Here is a 23,553-nt window from a genome sequence, read left to right as displayed (position 1 = left end):
AACAGGGGTTTTCTATGATGCTGTAGTGAATTTTAGTGCCTATAATTGTAGGTTTTCTGGTTTTCCTTCAGTTTAATGCCCAAAAACCATCTTTAGACAGACAGCGTGGGGTACTGTGATCAGCAGAGGGGTGAACAGAAATACTTAATATTTTTATTACTGATTTAATAGAAAACTGAAAGTCCTTACTACAATGAGGCAATCATCCTGAAAACATAGATGGTAAAGGAAGAGAGTCCAGCATGCAGAGAAATTGGTATACATTTAAACAGCAAACCCAATCTGCTGAGATATACTGTACCTGTTGATGAGGCTGGTTTTCCCAACATAGAGGTCTCCAACCACAACCACTTTGGATATTTTCAGCCTGTAACAAATATTTTGTTATTTTTCAGTAATACTAGGGCAGGTCTACACTACAGCCTAAGTCAATATAACTTACGTCACTCAGGGGTGTGAAAAAGCACCCCTCCCCTTAGCGACGCAAGTTTGGTGCTGTTCACACCGGCACTATGTCAGTGGGAGATGTTCTCCTGCCAACATAGCTTCTGCTTCTTGCCGAGGTGGAGTAATTATGCCAACAGGAAAGCACTCCCTCATCGGCATAGCACGTCTTCACCAGACACGCTGCAGTTGTGCTGATGTAGCTCTGTAGTGTAGACTTGCCCTTAGTTTCAATATTCTTACCATGTAATGGTGACTTAGGCTCCTATCCAGTAAGTTGTAATGCACAGGCAGAGTAGTATGCTTTCACAGAATGTGTGCAGCTGCAAGAGTCCGCCCTAGCTTAATCAACTGCAGTATCAGAGCCTGAATTTGCAATTACTAAAGGAGGAGAAAGGAGGACCCTGAATTTGCAATTGCAAAAAGAACTGGATACTGTGAGCGGAGATAAATACTGTGTTTCTTACACTGTACAGTTTTTCTTAGATTGTAAATTCTTTGAGGCAGAGACTCTCTCCTACTAAGAACGCATGTACTGTATGTTTATATGTGTGTGTCCAGGTGTGAGCATCTGCACTACGGTGACCAGACATTCCAATAAAAGCAGGACTGTCCCGATTTTTAGTTATTTGTCCCACGTCCCGACCGATGCACGGTCGGGACCCCATTTGTCCTGATATTAGGGCTTTGGCCGCTCCAGTGGGTTTTTTGTTTTGCTTTGGCAACTCAGCTCCGGCCGCTTTTTTTTGTTTGTTTGTTTCCCCCATGTCTCCCGATATTTTGTCCGCTTCATCTGGTCACCCTAATTTGCACATAACGGCATACAAGAATCTGTGTATTTGTGAGCATTTGGAAATGTGCGGCCTCAATCCTGCTGCCACTAAAATCAACAGCAAGACTCATTGACTCGAATGGCACAGTATCGGGTCCTATGGACCTGAACAAGAAAATATCTTATAATGACTAATCTACTGTGAGATTTATCTCTGGAGAAAACACAGCATTTAGTGCCAAAAGATTTCCTGACTATTTGGAATAGTATTAATCTGAGGCTGGCTTCAAATAATCCTCTTTGGTCTGGATCCTCCCACAGGAAGCAGCAGATGGTCTTTAAGTTACTCAAGTTGTACTCTTAATACTGTAATTTTGTATGTCTTTAAGGAGCTGCAGGTGGGTGGGTAACTGTGACTGATTTCAATGAACTAACCCCTGAATGATAATTTAGTGTCTCCTGTGTGTATGCTACAGTAATAGCTTAGTAGATTTAATAGTTTTATACTGAATTTTTAAAAGAGAAACAAATCTTTTATTTAACAATCTCTCAGGTTATATCACGGCTCAATGAAATTCTGATCCCTGATTATTAACTGCTGATGATATGATACTTGATGAAATCAGCTCCATTAAAGGCAAAAGGAATCAAAAGAAGAATATAACTGTTTGAATATGTGACTTCCATTAACTCCTAGTAGAACAAAATACTCTGGGGCTCACACACTGATGGAACATGAACAGAGACTTAATATATGGTCCACCAGTCACTGAATTGCTCACACTATTTTGTTGCATGCGAGGAGAAATATTCCACATAACTAAAAATAATAAGAAAGGAAAATAACAGCTGTTCATGACAAGTAATGCTCTTGTTTTGTATATACTGGGTCAAACCATCAGCTGTCTGCCAAGAAGCAGCATAAGAATGGTCCGATCTAGTGACCATTGAAAAGAGAGGGCTTTAATTTTATTAAGGAGCCAAAATAAAAATCCTTTTAGCCATTCACTGGGGCCAGATTAAATGAAAGGGGAGTTACTATAATTCTTGTAAAAGCAATAATGTCTGGGTTACAGATGAGAAGAATATTTCTGTTCAGTAAATAGTATTTTGCCAGCATGCTGAAGATTCAGAAAATGGCCCTGGGGTACCTGCAACAGATGTACAGCAAAGAAAAACTAGCAATACAGGGCCATAGTATGCCCTTATATCCTCAGTTTTTAAGCAAGACTCCCCAATAAGATGAATGAGGAGTTCTGCTTAAAGATGGATATAGCTCAATAAAATTAACAAGTTTTGTCTTTAAGAGTAGTAAACTACATTCTGAGTACTCAAAATACAGTTAGCTTCCCTTAGAGAGAGAGATTTTCACACTGGAGCAACCCCCCCCAAAAGGGAATATTTATATCATTGACATACTTTGCCAGTAACCTTCTCAATTTTATTTTTAAACTATTTATTGTAGTTGAATAGGGATGATCTCCCTCACAGCTCAACTCTCTGCCTTGACTCAGCAATGAAATCATAAGGCTGAGTTTGTGAAATTTAACATTACAATTTCACTGAAGGAATGAGTAAAAGGAAAGCCTGCTCTGGGAGAGATGACATTTAAAAAAAAAACAATTCAAGAAGCATTATGAAAGGCAAAAGAAGAAAAGTGATTTGCATTTCTCAGCACAATATATTATTCTTCTCCAGAATAATGCTCCAGCTTTAAGGAGAAAGTATAAAATGTCTGTTTTCCTGAAAGAAATAGTTTTGAAGGGTTACGGCCAGATTCCTAGGTAACTCCATTGACTGAAAATGGAGCCACTCCACATTTATACCAGCATAAATGAAAACAGAATTTGGCCCAAAGATTTGTCTTAATTACTGGTTTTCTATACTCAATCAGTATTGGTGTCAACTGAGAGGAGGAGAGCAAGGCTACATCTACCCTATTCCCTACTGCTAGTTTTGAACTTGGTTGTCCTGCTGGTGTAGACAGGACACTGCTGGTGTAGACAGGACAGACTTCCACACCTATTTAAAAATCATGGTTGACCATTTGGACTTGGATGACCCTGACCGTGGTTGACCCAAGTTGTTGAACTTGGCTGACCCTGACTACATCAGCAGGAAAAACAACTTCAGCACCAGTTTGTGGGAAGCAGAAGGAACTCCACTGGACAACTATTGTCAAACATGGCTGAGAATTCTAGTACAGACACAGCTTAAAATATATGGGGGCAGGGGAGAAGTGAGGCTAAGACACTAAGGAAAGTATACATAAGAACTTAAAATAATTTTTAAAATGTAAAGGCCAGTTTATTACAGAGACTCACCCAACTGTCCCAGTGTTGTGTTGCTGACAGGCACTCCTGACCAGTGCATGGAAGTGGTCTTTGAACTGGAGACAGGCCTCTGGTGTGTACCACTGCAGATAATACAGAGCAGTCACTTGGATGGATTGTGGGATGATGTCTAACATGTTAATTTGTTCCCATTTGGCTGGACTCCTTACAAGATGATGAATTTGAAGCCCTCATCAAGGACAGGCAGGGGAGAAAGATTCCCTGGATTAACAGGCAGTGAGGCTACACAGTATGTGGGTCTGTCTACACATGAAAATTAATCTGGAATAAAACAGGGTGTGAATTTAAAGTGGATTTACTATTCCAGATTAAAAGCATCCACACATGGAGTTAATCAGGAATAACTTCCCAAGTAGACCAGCAGCTTCCCCTTCAGACAACAAAAGTATCATCTCCATCACTTATTTTATCACTTTTTTGAGTGTAAGCCTCCTTCATCATGTAAATCCCTAGATAAACTCCACAGTACACAAGATATCTCTGTGTTTTTTGTCTGGCGTTAAAGATTCAGGAACTTTAATTTCCTCCATAAAATGAAAAAAATTCACAGTTGTGGTCATGCTATCCATCAGGTCATTCTTACTACACTGTCTTTTATACCTCATCTTGTGCAGGGAGCTCTTTCTGTTATGACTGATTTCTAATAAAGCAGGCTTGATTTCCCTTCCCTTCCCACTCCCACAACCCTCCCAATAAGTCCCTGCTATTTCTTAAATTCACTCATAGTATCACGAATTTAAATGTCCCTAGCCTCTGTTTCCCAGTAGCTGGGAATGGGCAACAGGGGACGGATCACTTATTACCTGTTCTGTTCATTCCCCCTGAAGTATCTGGCATTGGCCACTGTTGGAACACAGGATACAGGGCTAGATGGACCACTGGTCTGACCCAGTATGGCTGGTCTTTTATTCTTATGGTTATTGTACCCTGCTCTGACTGTTGCATGATTTAGGCAGTGGTTGTTACCTTGTATCCTGCAAGATTTTACAGGTGTGCAGGCTAAGGCTAATAACACCTCTTTCGCTAGAGGGAATTATGCAAGTGCAAACATTTCAAATGGAATATTTTTAAAAGTGTATTTCCCTCCATGCTTGCATAATTTATTAAACAATTGAGCTGACTCTGACCAAATTAAAAACAAAATCTTTGGGCTGAGATCAAGCATGAACTATTTCAGGCACAGCCCAAAAGGACTGTGTTTAAAGAACTTTTGTGCAACTGAAAAAAAGAACATGAGAAAGGAAACTCCATCAAATCCTATAACCCCCCCTCGATCTATTTTCCTTTTTTGCCTATTAAATCCCAGGCACATTTTTCATCTTTCCCAAAATACTGTAACAACTCCCTAACTGTGGCAATTACCTGTGTCAGTTGAAAGAACAGGTGGGAATTACAGACAAGGCTTTTGTGTCAAGATGTATGTCCATTTTTGGTTGAAGGAAGGGATCAAGGTTGGTAATTGAGATACCAGCCTTGGAAGGGAACGGAGAAATGATGTTGGTCCCTCTGAAATGCTGAGAAATTATTAAAATTTCTGCATTTAAAAAAAGCAAAAAATAATTGTATGTAAGTGGGGGGAAAAAACTCCTGGGTGGGTGGGGAAGGCACTACTTAGCCTGCCAGGTGCCAAGCTGTATGGGCACAGGAAGGAGGAGCTGCTTACCTTGGGGAAGTGGGAGATTATTCTGTCCCTACTCACTGGAGGAATCAAATGCATTAGGCTGGACTTCATCCTCCAAATCCAGTCTGTCTCTGTTAGACATGAAACCTGTAAAGGAAACAGACAATCATCTCAGCAGACCCCAAACATGAATGAAAAAAGGAAATGACCATTCCTTATGGATACTGCATCTTTGTTTTCCTGGTACAAAACCAGGCAGTTGGCAGCCCACTGCTTGTAGATCTTTGATTTCACTTTGTAATAAATGCCCCATTTCTTAGCTAAAAGGAACTCTTTCACTATGTTGCTGTAACAGCAATGAGCGGCTTTCGGAGGTTACAATGCAGCCAAGTCTCATTTCAGTAAGATGGAAGAGACTCCCTCACTCAGGGATTAATTTTACAGACAAGTGTTTATAGTTTCTCCATCAGATAAATAATTTTGTAAGGTGTTTCAACACAACATTTAAAAATCTTTCTCATAATTATTTGAAATCTCCCTCATGCCCCTTCCCAATGCATGTTACATTATAAATCCTACATGACATCATTTCATCCAATTGGTTGGAGGCGGAAGGATCATGAAGTTGCCACTTTTCCTGATACTGAACAAAACTGTCATCCAAAAGCAGCTCAGACAGAATTAAGTCAATACACAACGTGACTTGGAAGAAGGGTAATGTTCATATGAATCATGCATATATTAAGAAATCCCAGTCACCCCAGCCACCTAGAGACATATTCCAAACACATCCGTTTAGCTACACAATGTAGCTTTGGGGGATGCAGGGAAAAGTCCTTTATTAGAGTAATTATCTGCTACCAGAACTTACAATAAAGACATTTCCAATAAGAAAACTGATCATGTAGCAAAGTAGGACTCACCATGCAGCAGCTGATGCAGCAGGTTCTCAGCTACACGAGCAGCTCCGCCTGCTACTGCGTGACCATAGCAACTGGTTTGAAACATTCCACCCCGCCACCCCCACCCCCATCTGAAGGTGGAGCTGGAATAAAGAGTAACTAACTACATAGGGATACTGCAGATCTCTCTAACAAGGAGCAGTTTTAAAGGGCTGAACTGGTTACTTATGGATGTGGGTAGTCAGATGCTATTGGTTAGTAAGCACAATGGGCCTCTGATTCTGCATTAAGGAAATAGTGCCACTGAATTCAGTGGGTGGTGGGCCTGAGTAAAGACTTGCAGGATCAGCCCCTTAGATAAGGGCCTGGAGGGCTGGGAAACTAGCAATAAAGTAATATTAAGGATACTAACGATGGAACCCCTGAGAGAATGTGATGAAACCCATGAGGAATTTTCAGAATTTCAGCTAAATGGATTTCAGCTCAACTTCAGAATCAGGCTGCACAGTTCACCAGCAAACTGTTTTAAAGAGTCCTTTACACAAAGAATTGTTTGTTCTATCAAGCCGTTAATTGATCTCACCTCCTAACATCCTGGGAGCAAGAGACAGGCCCTGAGGAATCAAATGCAGATCTGCATGGTAGGAGCACTCGCCAACCTATTTATTAGTACACAATGCATACCGTCCTTCCCTCTATTCCAGGCTTATGGATTAATTTTAATCTTGTATAATGAAGGATTTTGCCATCTCTTTCAATGAGATTTAAAAATCGTGAATAAAAGAAATCTCTCACATTCTATTTCTCAGTCCTGGAGTCCAGCCTGGAAGTCCTGGAGCAAAGTCTTGAGGGGCAATCCCACTTGGATCAGTACCTTACAAAATGACACATGAATGTACAATGAAAAATTGAGAAACTACAATGATTTTTTCAGACTATACACAATGAATATTACACAGCTGAATTCCTAATCTGCTACCTAGAACCAGTGCTTTGTTCTCTATTGTGTGCAGTTACTTTTAAATATTTTTAGTCATTCATGTGAACATAGGCATATTGCAAAAACAAACAAGAGCCCAGGGTTTGCTGTCAATAGATCATCCAGAGAAGCTGGAATGTTATCAATTCTACAACCCCTGGACTAAATCCAGCTTGTTTTACTTACGTGAATAGTCCTAGGAAAGTAAATTAGCTTACCTGTGTGTGTACAAGGTGAGATCAATTTACCAAGGGTCATGGGGGATTCTCCATCACTGGCAATTTTTAAATCAAGAATGGTTGTTTTTCCAAAAGATCTATTCTAGGAATTATTTGGGGGAAGTTCTATGGCCTGTGTTATACAAGAGGGTCAGACTACATGATCACAATGGTCCCTTCTAGCCTTGGAAGCTATATAGGATTTAGCCCTTTACATATAAGACCCCTTTGTGGCTAATGGGGATAGATTTTAGCTAGTTTTCACATTTTAAATTAATAATTTAAAATCAGAACAAAAACCTTATTGCCTGGGTGACAGCCTCACCATGTAAGCTGCTTACTTAACCTCCCCCTATTCTGTTCTAGAACATCCTAAGCATGTAAATAATTGCCCTGTGTACACAGACTGAGTCACTGCTTGTCTCTTAGAGCCCTTTCACAAAAGGAAGTATAAAAATCAATACCACTCTCAATGAATCCAAAGTGCAACAGAGACCAAGGTAACCAATTTAAATAAACAGGTTGTCTTTGTTAGTACCCAGTATATTTACTTTGCTCATGCTTCAGTCCCACTCCCCCAGCAAGTAAATCAATAAACTGTACTGTACAATGAGGGAGCATGGATAATGATTTAAGAAATACAACTCTGTCAAAGAACACTGAGGAAAATAAGAAAACTTTAAAGCTGGCTATGACCAGAGGTGTGTATCAAGGCCCAGATCATTTCCTCTGCCTATGGGGTTGCAGGGTACCTGGTCATAGAGAAAAAAAAAGGGACACGCTGCCTTCATGGCATCATCCCGCATTTCCATCAGTGCTAGAAACACCTTTATCAGTATTCTATGTAAAACAGACTCTATGGATGGAGAGGGAATTTGGGTCTGGCAGGCCAGCTATTCTCCATCTTTCTCTCCAACATCCTTCAGAAAACTAGAATAAATTAATGCTGCCCCTCTTACTCCTGAAGGAGTGTACAAATCTAATGGCCTCTGGAGAAGCCCAGGACAGCATGGCTCCTGCCAAAGGACCAAGGAGGTAGGAGAGAAGGCAGAGTGGAGGCACGGGTCCTTTGTAGGGATGGCCTGGTTTCCTGTGGATATTGGGAGGTCTGCAGGTTATTCAGGACACCCTCTTCCCATTCTGCAAAGGGAAGAGCCCACATCCCAATGGAAGTAGGAGGAAACTCCACAAGTGCACACTCAATGAGTTTCTAACCCACAATATGGGACTAGCTGGTTTACTGGATAATTTGCTCCCAAATTCTGAGATTAAGAAAAGAAGTATGTTTTCTTGAAAACCATTTTAACAGTAACAAAGTTTGCCACTGTAGATTTCAATGACAAGCCAGCATCTATTCCTTTGTCTGATGTTAATTCTACTGATCTGACTGACCCATACAGTTGTCTTTGTAAAATCCTGTCTAAGAACTCTGATTATTATAGCTGTTGCACAACCATAATGAAAATTAGCTCATGGGCATGAATATTTAACTGCTTTGTGAAGAGTGGGGAAGTAACCTTTTTTGTAGCACAAGCTGCACAAACAGTTGATTTTCCCTGATGCCAGAACATGTCACAGTCGCCTGAGTGAGAACCCAGAGCTCCCTGAGAGTGAGGTAATCAGCATTGCAGTGACATATGCTTCCTGCCTACCAAGCTATCAAATTTTAAACTTACACATAAAGCTATGTTATAAACATTAATGGGCTGGTACTTAAAAAAACAGAGGCAAGTCTCAAGACCACTTGCATGGATGCGTAAGGGTTTACCAAGTGGAAACAATGTACAGAAGAAATAATCCTCATATAATCTAGATGTCACATCTGTGGTGGGTCTCTGGAAAGTAATGTGGAGGAAGAAATGTGGGCATGGCCCAGAAATGAGGGTATGACTAGTAGATCTAGGCATAAGGTAAAGCAATATGGCCAAAACCCTGCATAGGTGGAGAACAGCAGCCAAAGCAGTGTATGTCTAATGGCAAGCATAATTTTATATTTACTTTCAATTGTTTTAAAATGTTTTTGTTTTTAAATCAATCTTATTCTAGAGCGATTAACTAGCATTCCCAAATAATTGTGCCCTTTTCAGTCTCTAACTTATAGGCTCCAACTCTCAGCTATTTTAAAACAGTAGTTGGATCTTTTTCAAGCATTTGGCTCCACCAAAGTTTTTTTCTGAGCTACGTGTTTTATTTCTGTGACAAAAGTATCAGGAGGGATGTTGACAAACCAGTGCATCAAAATAATGGTTACTACATATCTTAGGTGTTTGCCCAGCATCACATGGCGTGGTTTTCATAAGGTCCCGAGGCCACTAATACAGCTATTTCACACCTTCAGGGATTCAAAGTCCCCTAGAAGCATAAGTTTGATGTGAAATATGACTCCCCCCCCCTTTTTTTTTTAATATGCCTGAAATTTCCTTCTCTCTTAAAAGGCTGCATGGTGAGAAACCATTTCACTAATTGTTTTAGGTGCAAAAGCTTTAACATAAATAAATTAAATATATACTTTTCAATAAAAACGCAAGAGACCCTATTCTGCTCCAATTGAAGTCAATAACAAAGCTATAATTAATTTAAATGGGAGAAGAAGGAGCAGGTCATAAATCTTACTTACTATTCACAAGAGGTGTCCCGTTGATTTCAGTGGAACTACTAGTATGAGGAAGGCAAACACAGGACTGTGCCGGTCTCTATGAAGCATGGGGATTTAGTATGATGTAAGCATTGTTAAATCAAATATTCTTACACAAGTTCTTCTGTTATGCATATTTGATCTGAGACAATATCCACTTTTACATCTTCACATACAGAGGGATTAAAATGTCTTCAACCATCTGCTGAGCCTTCTTTTTTATTGTTCTTTTTATTAGGAAATCACAGAATCTTGAGCTTGTTTGTGCCCTTGTGATACCAATTTTAATGCAGATCAGTCCTTTCACCCTGTAAGAGTAGAACTCTAACTCAAATAACATGAACCAGGCTAGATACTCTTATCTTGGCTTTCTTGAACCAAGAACACTAAGCTATTAGATTGTTGTTTTCATGTTCAAAGCACTTCACAAAAAAATACCCATCTACTGTAATATTTATAACAGTTCTGTGGGGTAGGCAAATATTAATCCACTTTAAAAATGGAGAAACTGAGACAGCAGCTAAATGACTTTCCAAGGCTATAGAAAGAATTAGAGGCAGAGCTAAGATTAGGATTCAGGAGTGCCTGTCACCCAGTCCCATTATTAAATTACTAAACAATGCCTCCCTCTTGGTCAATATTAGTATAATTTTAAATATTTTGTTTTCTATAGAAATAATAGTCTGCAAATAGGTCCATTAAAAAGTGTTGCCTTATTATAAATCAAGATTTTTTATATATTTTGGTCTTTAACATTCCGGCATATTTTCCCCAAAATAACAACAATATTCTGCATTTATATATCACCTTTCATTTGAGGACCTCATAGCACTTTATAAAGTTGAATATTATTATCCTAATTTTGCAGACCAGGAAATTGAATCAAGAAGTTAATTGATTTGCCCAAAGCCATGCAGCAAGAGAGTGAGTGGCACCCAGAAATATAACCAACAGTTTATATAGTTCTTTAAGCCTGCAGGAGACACTTGGATAATAGTTGTGCTGCATATACGCTCGGAAAACAGGGATCTACATACCATACAGCTATTGAGAAATAATCTTACAGTAATTATGGAAACCCAAACTCCTCAGCTAGAGTGCAGAAAGAGGCATAAAAGAGACATAAGCATACAGTTATAGGTCAGTCACTGTGCAATATCCCTGCATTCTGACTGTCTGAAATCATTCAAGTTCAATATTATTACCTACAAATAATAGGTACAGGTAAATAATGCACCTCCTTCTCTTTATTACCAGGCTAAATAAAATTATTTTGTATTAACCGCCCCAAACCTCCTTCTTTTTTCTCCTCTGTCTCTTCTCCCATCCTTGGGCCTGATTCTTGAATCTTTATACAGGCTACACTCCCATTTTCCTCAGAGTGAACCCTGGTGCTGGCCTTTCTCCACAAATGATTTAATTATATCCTCATATACACTGGGATACTCTGTACATCTGCCCCTGATTATATATGTATAATCACAGATAGGCCAAATTCTGGCCTCAGTGACACCCCATGCAGCCTCGGTGATGTCAGCGGGTTGCAGGGAGTCTAGCTGTGGGCAGGATTTGGCCCAGGGACCCTGGGCAGGGTGTATAAAAGGAGTGACCAGCAGGCCAACAATCCTAGTCGAGGGCCTCTCCATGGCTCTCATTTGAAGAAGGCAGATTTCAAACACTAAGGGAGGGTTCAAATGAGCCACGCAAACACATACAGGTGCGCCCTCCCCCCCTCCCCATGGGGCAGGTTGGGGTCGTCTCCACTTTCCCCAGGGATTTATAAACACTCTCCTCACCGGGGATCACACACTCCCCCCACATAGGAAAGCGAGATTATCAGCGGGCCCCCCATTATCCGGCCCTAAAAAGAGGGGGGCTCACCCCTCCTAAGAAGAGTCTCTCTCCCCGTCCCCCCCAGGAGGGACATCGTCTCCCCAGCTCGATGGTTCGGTCACTTCTCTCCTCAGTGCCCTCCCCAACGCTAATAACGGCCCCAGTTTCCTATTCACCAACTACGTCAGCGGCGCTGGTCCAGCTTAGCAGCAAGCGGAGAATGCCTTAGCTGCGCTGTTTGCGCAGGCCAGTAGCCTGCAGTGGCAGGCCCCGCAGTTACCTATTCACAGAACCGGGCGCACACAGAGAGCGTCTCCGCTGCTTAGCAACCGGCGCCGGCCCGGGCCCCAGTGAGCGGGGCCAGGCGCGGCGCAGGGGGCCGAGGAGCGGGGCCCGGCGGGGGGGTGCCCACTTGGCTCCGTTCGGGTTGGGATTTTTTTAAACAGGACAGACCCTTACGAGTCTGTTTTTAAACTTCAGACCAAACCAACGGCTTCGGGGGGGTGCCCTGAAAACGACCCCGCCCCCGTAATTCGGTCAGAGGGGCGATTTTTAACGTTTCTGGAGGGCGGGAAAAAGCCCCCTTCCCCAGCTACCCCACTGTAAACCTGCCCCGGGGGGGGGGGTTGCTTTCGTTTTTTGGCTTTACACCAGTCAGACCCAAACTATCCAGCCGAGACAGCGCAGCAGAATTCGACAGAGACAGAAATAAACGGGGGGGCCCGCGTCCACCCCCCGGCCCCCCATCATCCTCTGTCCTAGACTCGTCACCGTTTGACTCCTTCCCAGCGTAGCTCTGCTTGGGGCTGGGAGCTTGGTGCGGCTTGAAAGCAGGAGCTCCTGCTTCCTCGGGTACTTTAGCCACCCCCTGTGGGAGGGTGATTGTTGGGGTGTCTTTAGCGAACAGAGGGAATCCATCCCTTCGTACCTAAGGATGGCACATGCTCGTATCTCAGCCAAACTGCCCCCCGACATTGACCCCACTAAAGCCCCTATTGCTTTTGGGGAGAGGGCCCTACCTAAACTGAATGAGGAGTTACAGTCCCCTGAGCTGCTGACCCGGCAGAGGGCACTGATGGCCCTATGTGACCTGGTGCATGACCCAGAGAATGTCTACCAAGCAATAAAACTAGGTAAGTGATCTCTGATGCCACAGATTTCCAGAATACCTGGCTCTGGGAAAGGGGACAAGTGGTTTTGTTTCTTTCTTTGGGATGTACAAAAGCCCTGTAAAGGTTTTCATTTTATTCCTGCTTGTTTTTTATCTCAGAAATACAAGGAACATCATGCCTCACATGCCCTGGTTTAGCAAATGTTTTTAAAAAGTTGTAAATAGTCCAAGAGAAAAAGACTTTCCCTATCCATTAATTAGATTTTATGTGCATGGGATTTCTGCTATCTTAATGCTACCAGTTCTCCTGTAGTAAATGAGCCTTCCAGGAGACAAAAAGTAAGGGAGACCTGACTTTTAATATGTAAAAAATGTAAGCCACCCCCCCCCAATGGCTGGGGGAAGAAAAACCTTTCAGACTAGCATACAGCAAGAAAACAGGGCACAAACCCACTATTTTTTATTTGTAGGTTATCTTAACTTTCGTCCTACATTGTGTCTGAGGGTGGAAATGTTGTTCTCGGAGTCCCCAAGCATTCAGGCTGTTCTGCGCAGTTGGACACTTACGCCCATGTGCAGATCTACTGACTTCATTGGGGCTTTGCACAGGGATAGAGTCCACTCATGGAAAACCACCCACGTAGATCAGATAGTGCTGACATTTACATCCATGTGGAGTGCTGTTGACCTCATTGGCATTCTGCACAGTTGTAACAGTCTAAACCATCAGTTCACATTGCAGGATCAGGGTCTACTCTGATGAACCTTTAAATAATATGGAATAAAATATTTGTCAGGCTTACAAAACTATGACTATTATAACAAAGTCATCTGCATTGTATCTTAGCACCTCTGTTTTCCCCAGATTTGGATCAATATTTTCCTTTGGTGTGGGCAGGTTAAATGAGCTCCTGCTGCAAATGGTCATTTAAAAAAAACCCCACAAACAAACCCCAACTCAGCTCTGGCACAGCTCCATTGAATTCAGTCTCCTATGCATTTTTTTGGCACTTCGGGTGCTGCATACCTATAGCTAGTTTAACTTAAACTAAAGAAGGAATTTGCCTCAGCTCTACCACCATTCTAATCTCCATGCCCCATTGCAATCCTTGAAGTCCTTCCTCTGCTGATATTTCCTCTAGCCAGGAATATTGGTCATCCCATTAGGAACCTGTCAAGTTATTTTTTAATCCGAACTACAGTAGCAAAGGTAATAATAAAAGGAGTACTTGTGGCACCTTAGAGACTAACCAATTTATTTGAGCATAAGCTTTCGTGAGCTACAGCTCACTTCATCGGATTCAAGCTTATGCTCAAATAAATTGGTTAGTCTCTAAGGTGCCACAAGTACTCCTTTTCTTTTTGCAAATACAGACTAACACGGCTGCTACTCTGAAAAAGGTAATAATGTGAGACTCATATTCTGCCCTTGCTACCAGGTGTACTGCTTGTCCTCCACCCCCAGCCAATAATGGCCTAGTAAATGTATGGCCAAGTAAGGAAATCAAGTTCATTTCTTCTTCACATAACTTCTGCTTGGGGCTACCCTTGAAAAAATTCCAAAAATTTTAGGCTCCAGTCCTACAAACATGTATGTTCTTAGTCACATGAGTAGCTCCATTGACTTTAGTGCAGTGCGGGTTGGGCACCCAGCTCGGAAGGCTGCGCCACCGCTAGCAACAGTGCAGAAGTAATGGTGGCATCATGGGCAGTGCGTGAACCACCGGCCCTGCCCCTTCTACACCCTCCCACCCCCCACGTGGCTGCCGGCTCTGGAGTGCTGGGCGATGTGGCCCCAGCCCCAGAGTGTCGGGAGGATGGGCAATGCGGCCCCAGCCCTGGGACCACTGCACAGGGGGAGCCGCGGAGCATGGGCCTGGCTGTTTGGAGACGCATGGCCTCCCCAGCCTATATGATACCTGCCGCCCATTGGTGGAATGGTATTGGGGTGGGGTGCGGGGAGGGCTCAGTCATCACAGCCTGAAATATTTTCAAAGGGGGTCCAGCAAAAAAGTTTGAGAATGCCTGCCTTAGTGGGTTTACTCTTAGCTTAAAAGCTTAGAGTTAAGCAAATGCATAAGTATTTGCAGGATTAGGGCCTTAGCTAGTGCAGAACACAGCAGCTTAATTGCTTATGGCCCCACCCAGTGCCCAATGAAGTTAACAAAAATCTTTCCATTGTCTTCACTGGGTTTTGAATCATGCTCTTAGTGATGCTAGCTGTGTTAAGCATAGTACAGCTATAACTCGTACACTACAATTGTGAAATTTCAACACTAAGAGATTCGTGGCATGGCATTTTTGGTGGTAAATCTTCAACTCTGGAAGTCACTTTCTTTCTTGATGTGTTAGTGCCAGAGTTTGACCCAATCATTGCTATTTTAATAAACTAACCCTGAAGTAAAGAAATGTTAAAAAAAAATCTATTCTGTCTTTTAGGATTCCTGGATAATCTGAAATATTTGCTTCTAGACGAAGATAGCACTGTTCGAGAAAAAACAACCGAAGTCCTTTATATAATGGCTACTCATAATGTTGGCAGGTAAGTATATTCCCCAGAGTTTACTGGATGGTACTGGAGAGTGGAGATGGTAGCTAAAGTTTAAGTGAAGAATATTCAGCAGCAGTTTCCAAGTTTCATCAAGATTGCTGGAATGATTTAGATTTAGATTTAGAACAGAATGTCAGTGAGATTATTACACATTGGTAGGATTTATGAGTTTTGTTTTGCCTAATTAAATCTCCCATAAACCCAGCTTTCTGGTTTTAGGGATGGCTTTATAGAAAACGGAGTCATTCCTGCCCTGTCCCAGCTCTTGAATGATCCAGTGGATATCTGTCGGAGAAACATGCACCGGGCGTTTGAAATAATGGCAGAGTTACCGGCGGGTAGGATTTTTTTTTTTTTAATTCAAAGTATTTTTTTCAGAAGGATACATAAGGTGCTCTGGCATCTTAATCTTTCCAGGTCAATTTAAGTATGCATTTCAAATGATTAAATACTTAAGGAGGCGAAAGCAGATAGCTGAATGTACCTTATTCCAAAATAATTTACAGCTTAAATGTTTTCAGTTTCCTTAAAATTCCATTAATGAGAAATAACTTTAAGTAAAGAAAATAAGATCAGCAAAAATAAGTAGTGTCTTATTTTTGTAATTTATCATTGAGTTACATCTGAAGACTTTAAAAGAATGTCTTGCTGCTTTTGAGTGAGGGACAATTATACTGCATGATGATGTTGTTCTCACTTTTTAAATTGTTTGCAGGTTTTGTAATAGCAGTGTCAATTCTTACTTTTAAAAGATAAAAGGCTCACTCAGTTCACAGGTCATGTTGAAACAAGGTTCTATTGTAATGTGTCAGAAAAGCAATGTATGTTTTTTTCTTTTGGGTTTGATCTTGCAAACTCTTACTCACAAGGCATATTCCATTGACTTGAGTGAGATTGCTTGCATGTGTAAGGCTACTCTCTTGAATAAGAATTTGCAGGATTTCAGCCCTCAAATTTGGATTTCAGGAATTCCCATGAATGATACTGCATTAAAGAGGCTGCTTATTCTCTCTCTTAATATTAGGGGGTTGACTTTGGCTACTATACCAGCCCCCATACACTACTCTGGCAGCTCATAGGGGCTACACAGGAGCTGCAAGAGGCTTGGGGAAAATTTCTCCAGTGCAAGGGTAATGCAGATCCTGTGTAAATATTCCTCACCTCACCCTACTCGCAAGCCCTGGTGTAGGGGGCATATCGGTGACAGAAGGAGCACGCCAATAACATCAAGTGCTCCAGGGGTTCTGGGCTACTGTGCCTAGGCTATGGGATGCTATTTCAGCCCTCTAGCAGCCTAGAATTCATAAGGTGCAAACATAACAAAACTGCATCTTTGCCCCCCACCAATCTTGTTGGGCTGCATCTCTCAGGAAGTGGAGTACACCATTTAGCCCTAGGAGTTCAATCATAAGAATTTGTCTCTGACTTGAAATAATAGTGGGATAATTCATTATACTTTTTAAATGTTTTCTTTAGTCTAACTACATACATTTTTAGTTTTCTGTCTTCTTTTTGCCTTAAGGGTTTGGCCCTGATTTTTGATCCTTTTGTCCACAGTTTTTAAAAATACTGATTTGTGTCAGAGTTCAGAAGTACAATAGTATCTACAGGAAATATCCATTTAAAATCCATTATATTAAGACAAGGGAAAACATACCAAATTTCAAGTGGAAGACTTCCATCATAGTAGTGGTGCTTAAAAGGCATTGACAGAATGTTTAAAAAAAATTGCTGAGTGAGCATGCTTGAATTATAGAAGAGAACTTTTATGTGAATGCAGCCCGTTGTGAAGTTTGAGGTGAATAAATCAGTTAATAGCAGAGCAATCCAGTGGAAAACAAAACAACCAACAACTTTTATGTGATCACCATTAAGGTGTAGTAGATCACCTATCTATCAGATAAAAGGATTTTCAAGTAGAATTTAAATTTTTTTCTGCATTATTTTGTTCTATTAGTCATCCTGTAGACTTTCAAATCTAATGAGAAGGTGGCTTGCAATGTGACTCTTTAGTATGTCCTGATCTGTCAGGGTACTTATTCATTTAGCTCTGTAGTCAAGATGATAAATAGCATTTTGTGGCACTTGTGAGAGAAGAAAATGTCGCAGGAAGAAAATATGCCAGTTGGTTCACAGCAGAATTATATGTTTAAAGAGTTGCTGTCAAGGCTAGCAGGCCTAAAATTAGACATATCACTGTGTATGTATTTTCAAGCATCTGTTTGAGTATCACACTGTCCCTTTGCTTTTCCTTGACTGACTGTTCTTCAGAGTTGACAGTGTGTTGAAATGTTAAAGGCAAGCAGGATTCTTGGTATATCCTTTTCAGAGCAGAATAGTTTAACATACAAATAGTCACAGATAGCAACGTAAACAGACCTTAACATGAAATAAATTACATTACACTCACATAACCCCCTTAACATTGCCAGAGTGATATAAAGGGGCTTTAGTGTATAAGAAAAAAAATCACACCTTTCATGTGTCATTTTTTTAACCATGCTGCCAGGAATTTCTTGCAGAACATAATGGCAGTATGCCATATATTATAAATCCAATGTATTCTCTGGCACGCCCGGAGCTACTAATACTGAATTTATTGCAGGATCATCCATTAGAGATGTTTGAATGTAAAAAGTACTGCAGCCTTAATTTTAGGGAACTATTCATGCATATTTTTGGCAAAGATTTCAGTGGCTACCAGAAGACATGTCTGACCCCTAACTGCTATCAAAAACCTTATTGGAGCTGGTGGGCGTGAGTGCCAACTTTCATTCAGGATAAACATAAGCAGCACATAAGCTTCTTTTTGGAGTAAGATAGCTGAAACAATAGCTTCCGCGGAAAACACAAACTACATACAACACCAGTCAGAAACTGAGCTGTGTGGGTGGAATAGTTTTATTGGGATCTGATTGCAAATGCATGGGGCTGTGGATCAGAAGAAGCTGTAGGGAGGCAGAAAGCAACAAGATAGGCACAGCAAACATGGTCCTGAGATAAAGTAAAGAAAGAGAGAGCCTTTTGGCAGAGTGATGGGTTGAAAGAGTCTTGGAGTATTGAGCATGGAAACTGTCTCTTGTTTGCTTTCTGCTGTGTTCAGGGAAACAGGACCTTGTGTACGTTCTTTGTAAATAGAGGTATTTCTTTGATACAATCCTGTTTAACTAATTTCTCTTGCTAATGGAAACAACTCTCAAGACCACAAATATTGGCTAACAGCATGGGTCAAAAGGGGTAATATATAGTTCAAGTACCTTTTTGCAAAATAAAGTCAAGACATGGGACTTCTTACTCTGCGTATTTGTTTAGTATCAGGAAGTGTTTCTATCTGGATTTTGGTTTGTAGAGAAAATGTTCTATAAAGTAATTAATTTTGCAGGACAGGTGAATGCTGCTGTCTGACTTCAGGTAAAACACTTGGTCACTTTTTAGATCCTGATCCTGGAATGAGATCTTTTTGGATTCAAAGGTTCACCTACATGGAGCTCACTGCAGGATTGAGGCCTTAGTTTGTTCTGATCAGTAGTTAATGGAAATGGGTGACACTGTTGAAGAACAGTCTTATTTTACCAGCCTTAGATACTGATCCTGAATAGAAATACAAGTCCAAAGTTTTGTGATTTTGCATACCTCAAATTTTGGGAGCCAAACTGGAGAAATCTTAAAGGATCCTGATTTTCTCTAGAGTGAGTGCTGAGCACCTCTTTTGTGACTTAATTTTTTTTATAAAAGACAACATGAAAAATACAAAAAGGTGGATGATTTGCAGCTTGTATATGTTTCCAAGAACCATACGCTTCATGGGATCCCCAAAAGACTTATGCAATTTTACAACTCAAAGCTGCAAGACCAGACAGTACAAAACTAGACAATACTACAAATACATAGTTACAGTGGGGGGGGGTTATAGTAATCAAATAGGCAAAAATGTATACAAATAGGAAAAACAGGGGACCAAAGAGGGATAGAAAAGGAGGAAGGGTTTGAAGGAATGGAAATGTGTTCTTCTTTGAGCAGTCTAAATATTTTTAATCTAAATATATCTAGAAATGCAGTCAAAATTTCTTTGAATCCATATAACTGATCTCTACAGCGATAGGCTATTCTTTCTTTGGCTGTTAGATCGGTCTAACTATCACTGCTCTATTCTGGGCATAAGCCTACATTTCTGTAAAATCATGTACTTGGTGCTCAGCATTTTCTGAAAATCAGGGCCTTTCAAAGTGTCTCAAGCAGCACCCCGAAAAACGGACGCACCCAAAAATCACTAGTCACTTTTGAAAATCCATCTACTGCATGTTCTCTGTGTATATTTTACCGTCAAACATTTGCACGACCTCTTGTTATCATTTAGCTATCAAACTGTGACACATATAGCGCATGCCATGTAAAGTTATTTCATTAGTAAACCCGAGGGTTACCAACATTGTATTTCAAAAATAAGGGACAAATTTTGAAATCTGTATTTCAAAAATTAGCACCCCTGCCTCACCTCTCCTCCCCACCCCTCCAAATATTATCCTCATCAATAATAAGCAGTACTCACCTACATTTGCCAGGGCTATTTCTTGCTGCTTTTTGCAGCACTTAGCAACTCCCAATCTTGTAGTACAGAGATGAAAAAAAAAAAAGGGATGTCCCTTGTAATAGTGCACTGTTGGCAATCCTAGTAAACACTCATTGTGGCATACATGATCTAAGCCTTGTATACTTGGAGACCACCCTGACTTAAATTCTCCAGGAAAAGCTCCTGAATTCTGTAGCACTTCAGTATGACAGACTAGAGATTCTGTGGCATCTTCAGATGATTTTTTTTTAATGGAAGATTTTAGTGAATTAAATATGAAGGTGAACGAAGGCTGGAAATAAATAATACAATCAGTATAGTATCCCTTGATAATAAATTCAATTTATGCTGTCTAAATTTTCAGTGTAATGCAGAACTTTGAACTGAAAATGTATAACTGCATTGTAGAAGTTGTTGGGGGAAGCAGGAATTTTGGCAGCTAATGAAGGAATAATTCTTTTGGCAGCAGCAAGGTGTGGGAGGCAGTTTGGGATTGTAGGATAAACACTTTAGGTATATATTTGTGCTGAAATCAGTGATACAGCTAATAGTTGACATTTAAATTGTAATCATTAAGCTTTTGAATTAACACTCCATTGATATAAGTGGGCCAGATCACAACTCCCATTCAAAGTCTATGGAGTTTGAGGGCACTCAGTACCCCAAAGGACCAGACCTAGCATGTAAAGTACTTCTTTTGTAGCCACTGTAGGCTTTTAACAGGGAAGATCACTGTTTACTTATGAGTATTCTAGTGAGAAAATGCTCTATTTCCTAATATTTTAAGGCCCAGTCTCAGGATGTGCGGAGTACCCTTAACTTTGATTAACTTCAGTGAGCAGTGACGATGCTTCCTATCTTTAAAGATCAAACCATTACTCTCACATTTCTGAAGCTGTGTGATTGCATGGATCTGTTGACTGGTGCTTCTTCAGGTTTTATATTTAGTTTATAATTCAAAGTTATTAATGAATTACCTGTATGATTTAGCTGTATCAGTCACACAGCTTTTTTTGTTCAGTGTTTAATCAGATGTGTATGACAAAAACAGTTGATGAAATATCTCAAGCTGTAGTTTTCATTTTATTCTTCAAGTTTTACAAAGACAAATGATACAGCAGTAGCATCTACTTCCAAAATAATTATTTTTCCAGGGGCACTACCAATGCAAAACAAAACCATTTTTTCTTTCACATGAATCTCTAGAGACAGACTTTTTTGAGGGTTACAAAAAAAGCAGACAGCTTTGGATTTCATTAGAACATCTGAATCTATCTAGCAATGATATGCAGTAGTAAGCAAAATTGGCTCTTGGTGGTGCCAAAGCCTAAAACATTACTACTCAAAAATTCCACATAAAACAAAATGTGCTGTTAGTGTGTGTCATAGTGATATCTAGACCATTATTGCTAGTGGCTAATAAGCAGATAACAAAAATCAAATATTCAATACATTTTTGACTAGTGTGACAGGGCAAGGCCAGATGGCTATAGAAAAGTAGTGGGAGATAGATATATTAGCTCCAGGCTAAACAAATCCCTGGTACCAGGTTAAGTGAAATGGAAGCTGCTCCAGGTCAATTAAGACACCTGGGGTCAATTAAGAACTTTCCAGAAGGCAGGGAGAAGGCTAGGTTGATTGGGACACCTGAAGCCAATCAGGGGCTGGCTGAAACTAGTTAAAAGCCTCCCAGTCAGTCAGGTGGGTGAGCATGTCAGGAGCTGTGGAAGGAAGCTGCGCTGTTGGAGAGGCTGAGTAGTACACACCATATCAGGCACAAGGAAGGAGGCCCTGAGGTAAGGGTGAAGTGGAGCTTGAGGAAGTGAGGGCTGCTGTGGGGGAAGTAGCCCAGGGAACTGTACATGTCATGTTTCTAAAAGGTCAGCTACCATAGCTGATACTATTAGGGTGCCTGGGCTGGAGCCCGGAGTAGAGGGTGGGCCCGGGCTCCCCCCCTGCACCTTTGCCCCCAGATTAATCACTGAGACCGGGAGACATCAGAGACTGTGCAAGGAAGGATAACTTCTCCTCACCTCCCTTGCTGGCTTATGATGAAAATGGCTCAGTAGACTGTGACCCTTGTCTCTAGAGAGAGAAGGGTTATGTGCAGGGTCACGATGAGCCTCTGAGGCTAGCGAAATCCGCCAGGAAACGCGGGACCCACGGAGGCAAGGACAGAGCTTTGTCACGACTGGTGTTAGCAGTGGGATTTTGTTCACAGCGTGGCGGAAGAAAGAGGTTTAAAAAAAAAAGCGCACTGGGGTTTTGGATTTTATTTATTTATTTAGGTTCTTGTTTGTTTCCTTTGTACCACAATGGAGGAGGTGGTAAGAGCTCTGGTACAAGCCACAGCAGCCCAGCAGGAGGCCACCCGGGTTCAGGCCATGGCACAACAGGAGTCTATGCGGCTACAGCAGGAAACCAATCAATTATTGATGAGCCAGGCGACCCAAGATCGTGCCCTCTTGAGGGAGGTGGTGGACCAGCTGAAGATCCTCACCACCCAGGCCCGGGGGTCTGACAGGATGCGAACCCTGAGGGCCACTGGTTGTCTGCCAAAGATGACGTCAGGAGATGACGTAGAGGCATATCTCCTCTCATTCGAAAGGACTGCTCAGCGTGAGGCATCGCCCCAGGAGCGCTGGGCCAGCATTCTTGCCCCTTTTTTGTGTGGAGAGGCCCAGAAGGCCTACTTTGACTTGCCTGCCACGGATGCCACTGACTATACCCGTCTGAAGGCAGAGATCCTAGCACGATCAGGGGTAATGGCAGCGGTAAGGGCCCAGAGGTTCCATGAGTGGAAATACCAGGAGAACAAACCCCCGAGGTCCCAGCTATTCAACCTCATACACCTCGCACGGAAGTGGTTACAGCCCGAGGTGTGCAGGCCGGAGGAGATTTTTGAGACCCTGGTCATCGACCATTACATGCGGGGACTGCCGCCAGATCTCCGCAAATGGGTAGGCCAGAACGATCCGTCCACATACAACGAGATGATCACACTGGTAGAAAGATGGATGACAGCCAGGGAACTGACCCGACTACCCAAGGAAGGCCGCTTTCGAAGCAAGAACCCGACCCCAACCCTGGAAGGTTGGGCAGCCAAACCCCTGGGGAGTCCTAGGTGGAAGAAGGGGGGGGGGGCCGAAAACCAGCGGGGACCCCAGAAGGAAGGGATTGGCCTGAGTGGGGGGAACCCCGGGACTAAACCCCCTAATCCCCAGGATAGGGGAGTGATTAAAAGCAATTATAGATGTTATGCATGTGGGGAGTGGGGACACATAGCAGCACAGTGTCCCAGCACCGAGGAGCCTATGCAATGTAACTTGGGGGATTGGGAGGTCCCATGCTCCCTTATCCACCTCGCGGGGGTCGCATTAGCCCTGCATAATTACAGCAGGCCAGTGAGGATAAATGGAACAGAGACTACAGTGCTTGTGGACTCTGGGAGTGCTATCACCCTCATATCGGGTAAGCTGGTAAAAAATAGTCAGCTACTACAAGCCAAACGCGTAGCAGTGACGTGCGTGCATGGGGCCATGAGCCATTACCCCACCATCCCA

At 41.9% G+C, this 23,553-nt stretch overlaps 2 protein-coding genes across 4 annotated transcripts in view; one reads left to right on the top strand and one right to left on the bottom strand.

Moving 5' to 3' along the window:
* Positions 1 to 11,865, bottom strand: part of RAB36 (RAB36, member RAS oncogene family) — a 32,741-nt gene extending 20,876 nt beyond the window's left edge. The window contains exons 1-5 of one of the 3 annotated variants that reach the window (XM_074973310.1): positions 11,807 to 11,865; positions 6,889 to 6,967; positions 5,234 to 5,338; positions 3,541 to 3,632; positions 302 to 367 (exon numbers count right to left, since the gene is read on the bottom strand). In XM_074973310.1, the coding sequence (XP_074829411.1) occupies positions 302 to 367; positions 3,541 to 3,632; positions 5,234 to 5,302 (227 nt within the window). In that variant the 5' untranslated portion in view covers positions 5,303 to 5,338; positions 6,889 to 6,967; positions 11,807 to 11,865. Of the gene's footprint in view, positions 1 to 301; positions 368 to 3,540; positions 3,633 to 5,233; positions 5,339 to 6,114; positions 6,188 to 6,888; positions 6,968 to 9,907; positions 9,991 to 11,806 lie in introns of those variants that run through there. The other 2 variants (XM_074973309.1, XM_074973308.1) reach the window with 2 other exon arrangements.
* Positions 11,866 to 12,536: 671 nt separating this feature from the next.
* The window catches only part of RSPH14 (radial spoke head 14 homolog), a 208,494-nt gene continuing 197,477 nt past the window's right edge, over positions 12,537 to 23,553 (top strand). Inside the window, exons 1-3 of the mRNA XM_074972656.1 lie at positions 12,537 to 12,891; positions 15,309 to 15,411; positions 15,640 to 15,758. Coding sequence (XP_074828757.1) covers positions 12,693 to 12,891; positions 15,309 to 15,411; positions 15,640 to 15,758 — 421 coding nt within the window. The 5' untranslated portion in view covers positions 12,537 to 12,692. The remainder of the gene's footprint in view (positions 12,892 to 15,308; positions 15,412 to 15,639; positions 15,759 to 23,553) is intronic.

Source organism: Natator depressus, chromosome 15, assembly GCF_965152275.1.
Source record: "Natator depressus isolate rNatDep1 chromosome 15, rNatDep2.hap1, whole genome shotgun sequence".
NCBI lineage: Eukaryota > Metazoa > Chordata > Testudines > Cheloniidae > Natator > Natator depressus.
The sequence above is the reverse complement of the archived record's forward strand: the minus strand, read 5'-3'. Positions and strand labels throughout refer to the sequence as shown.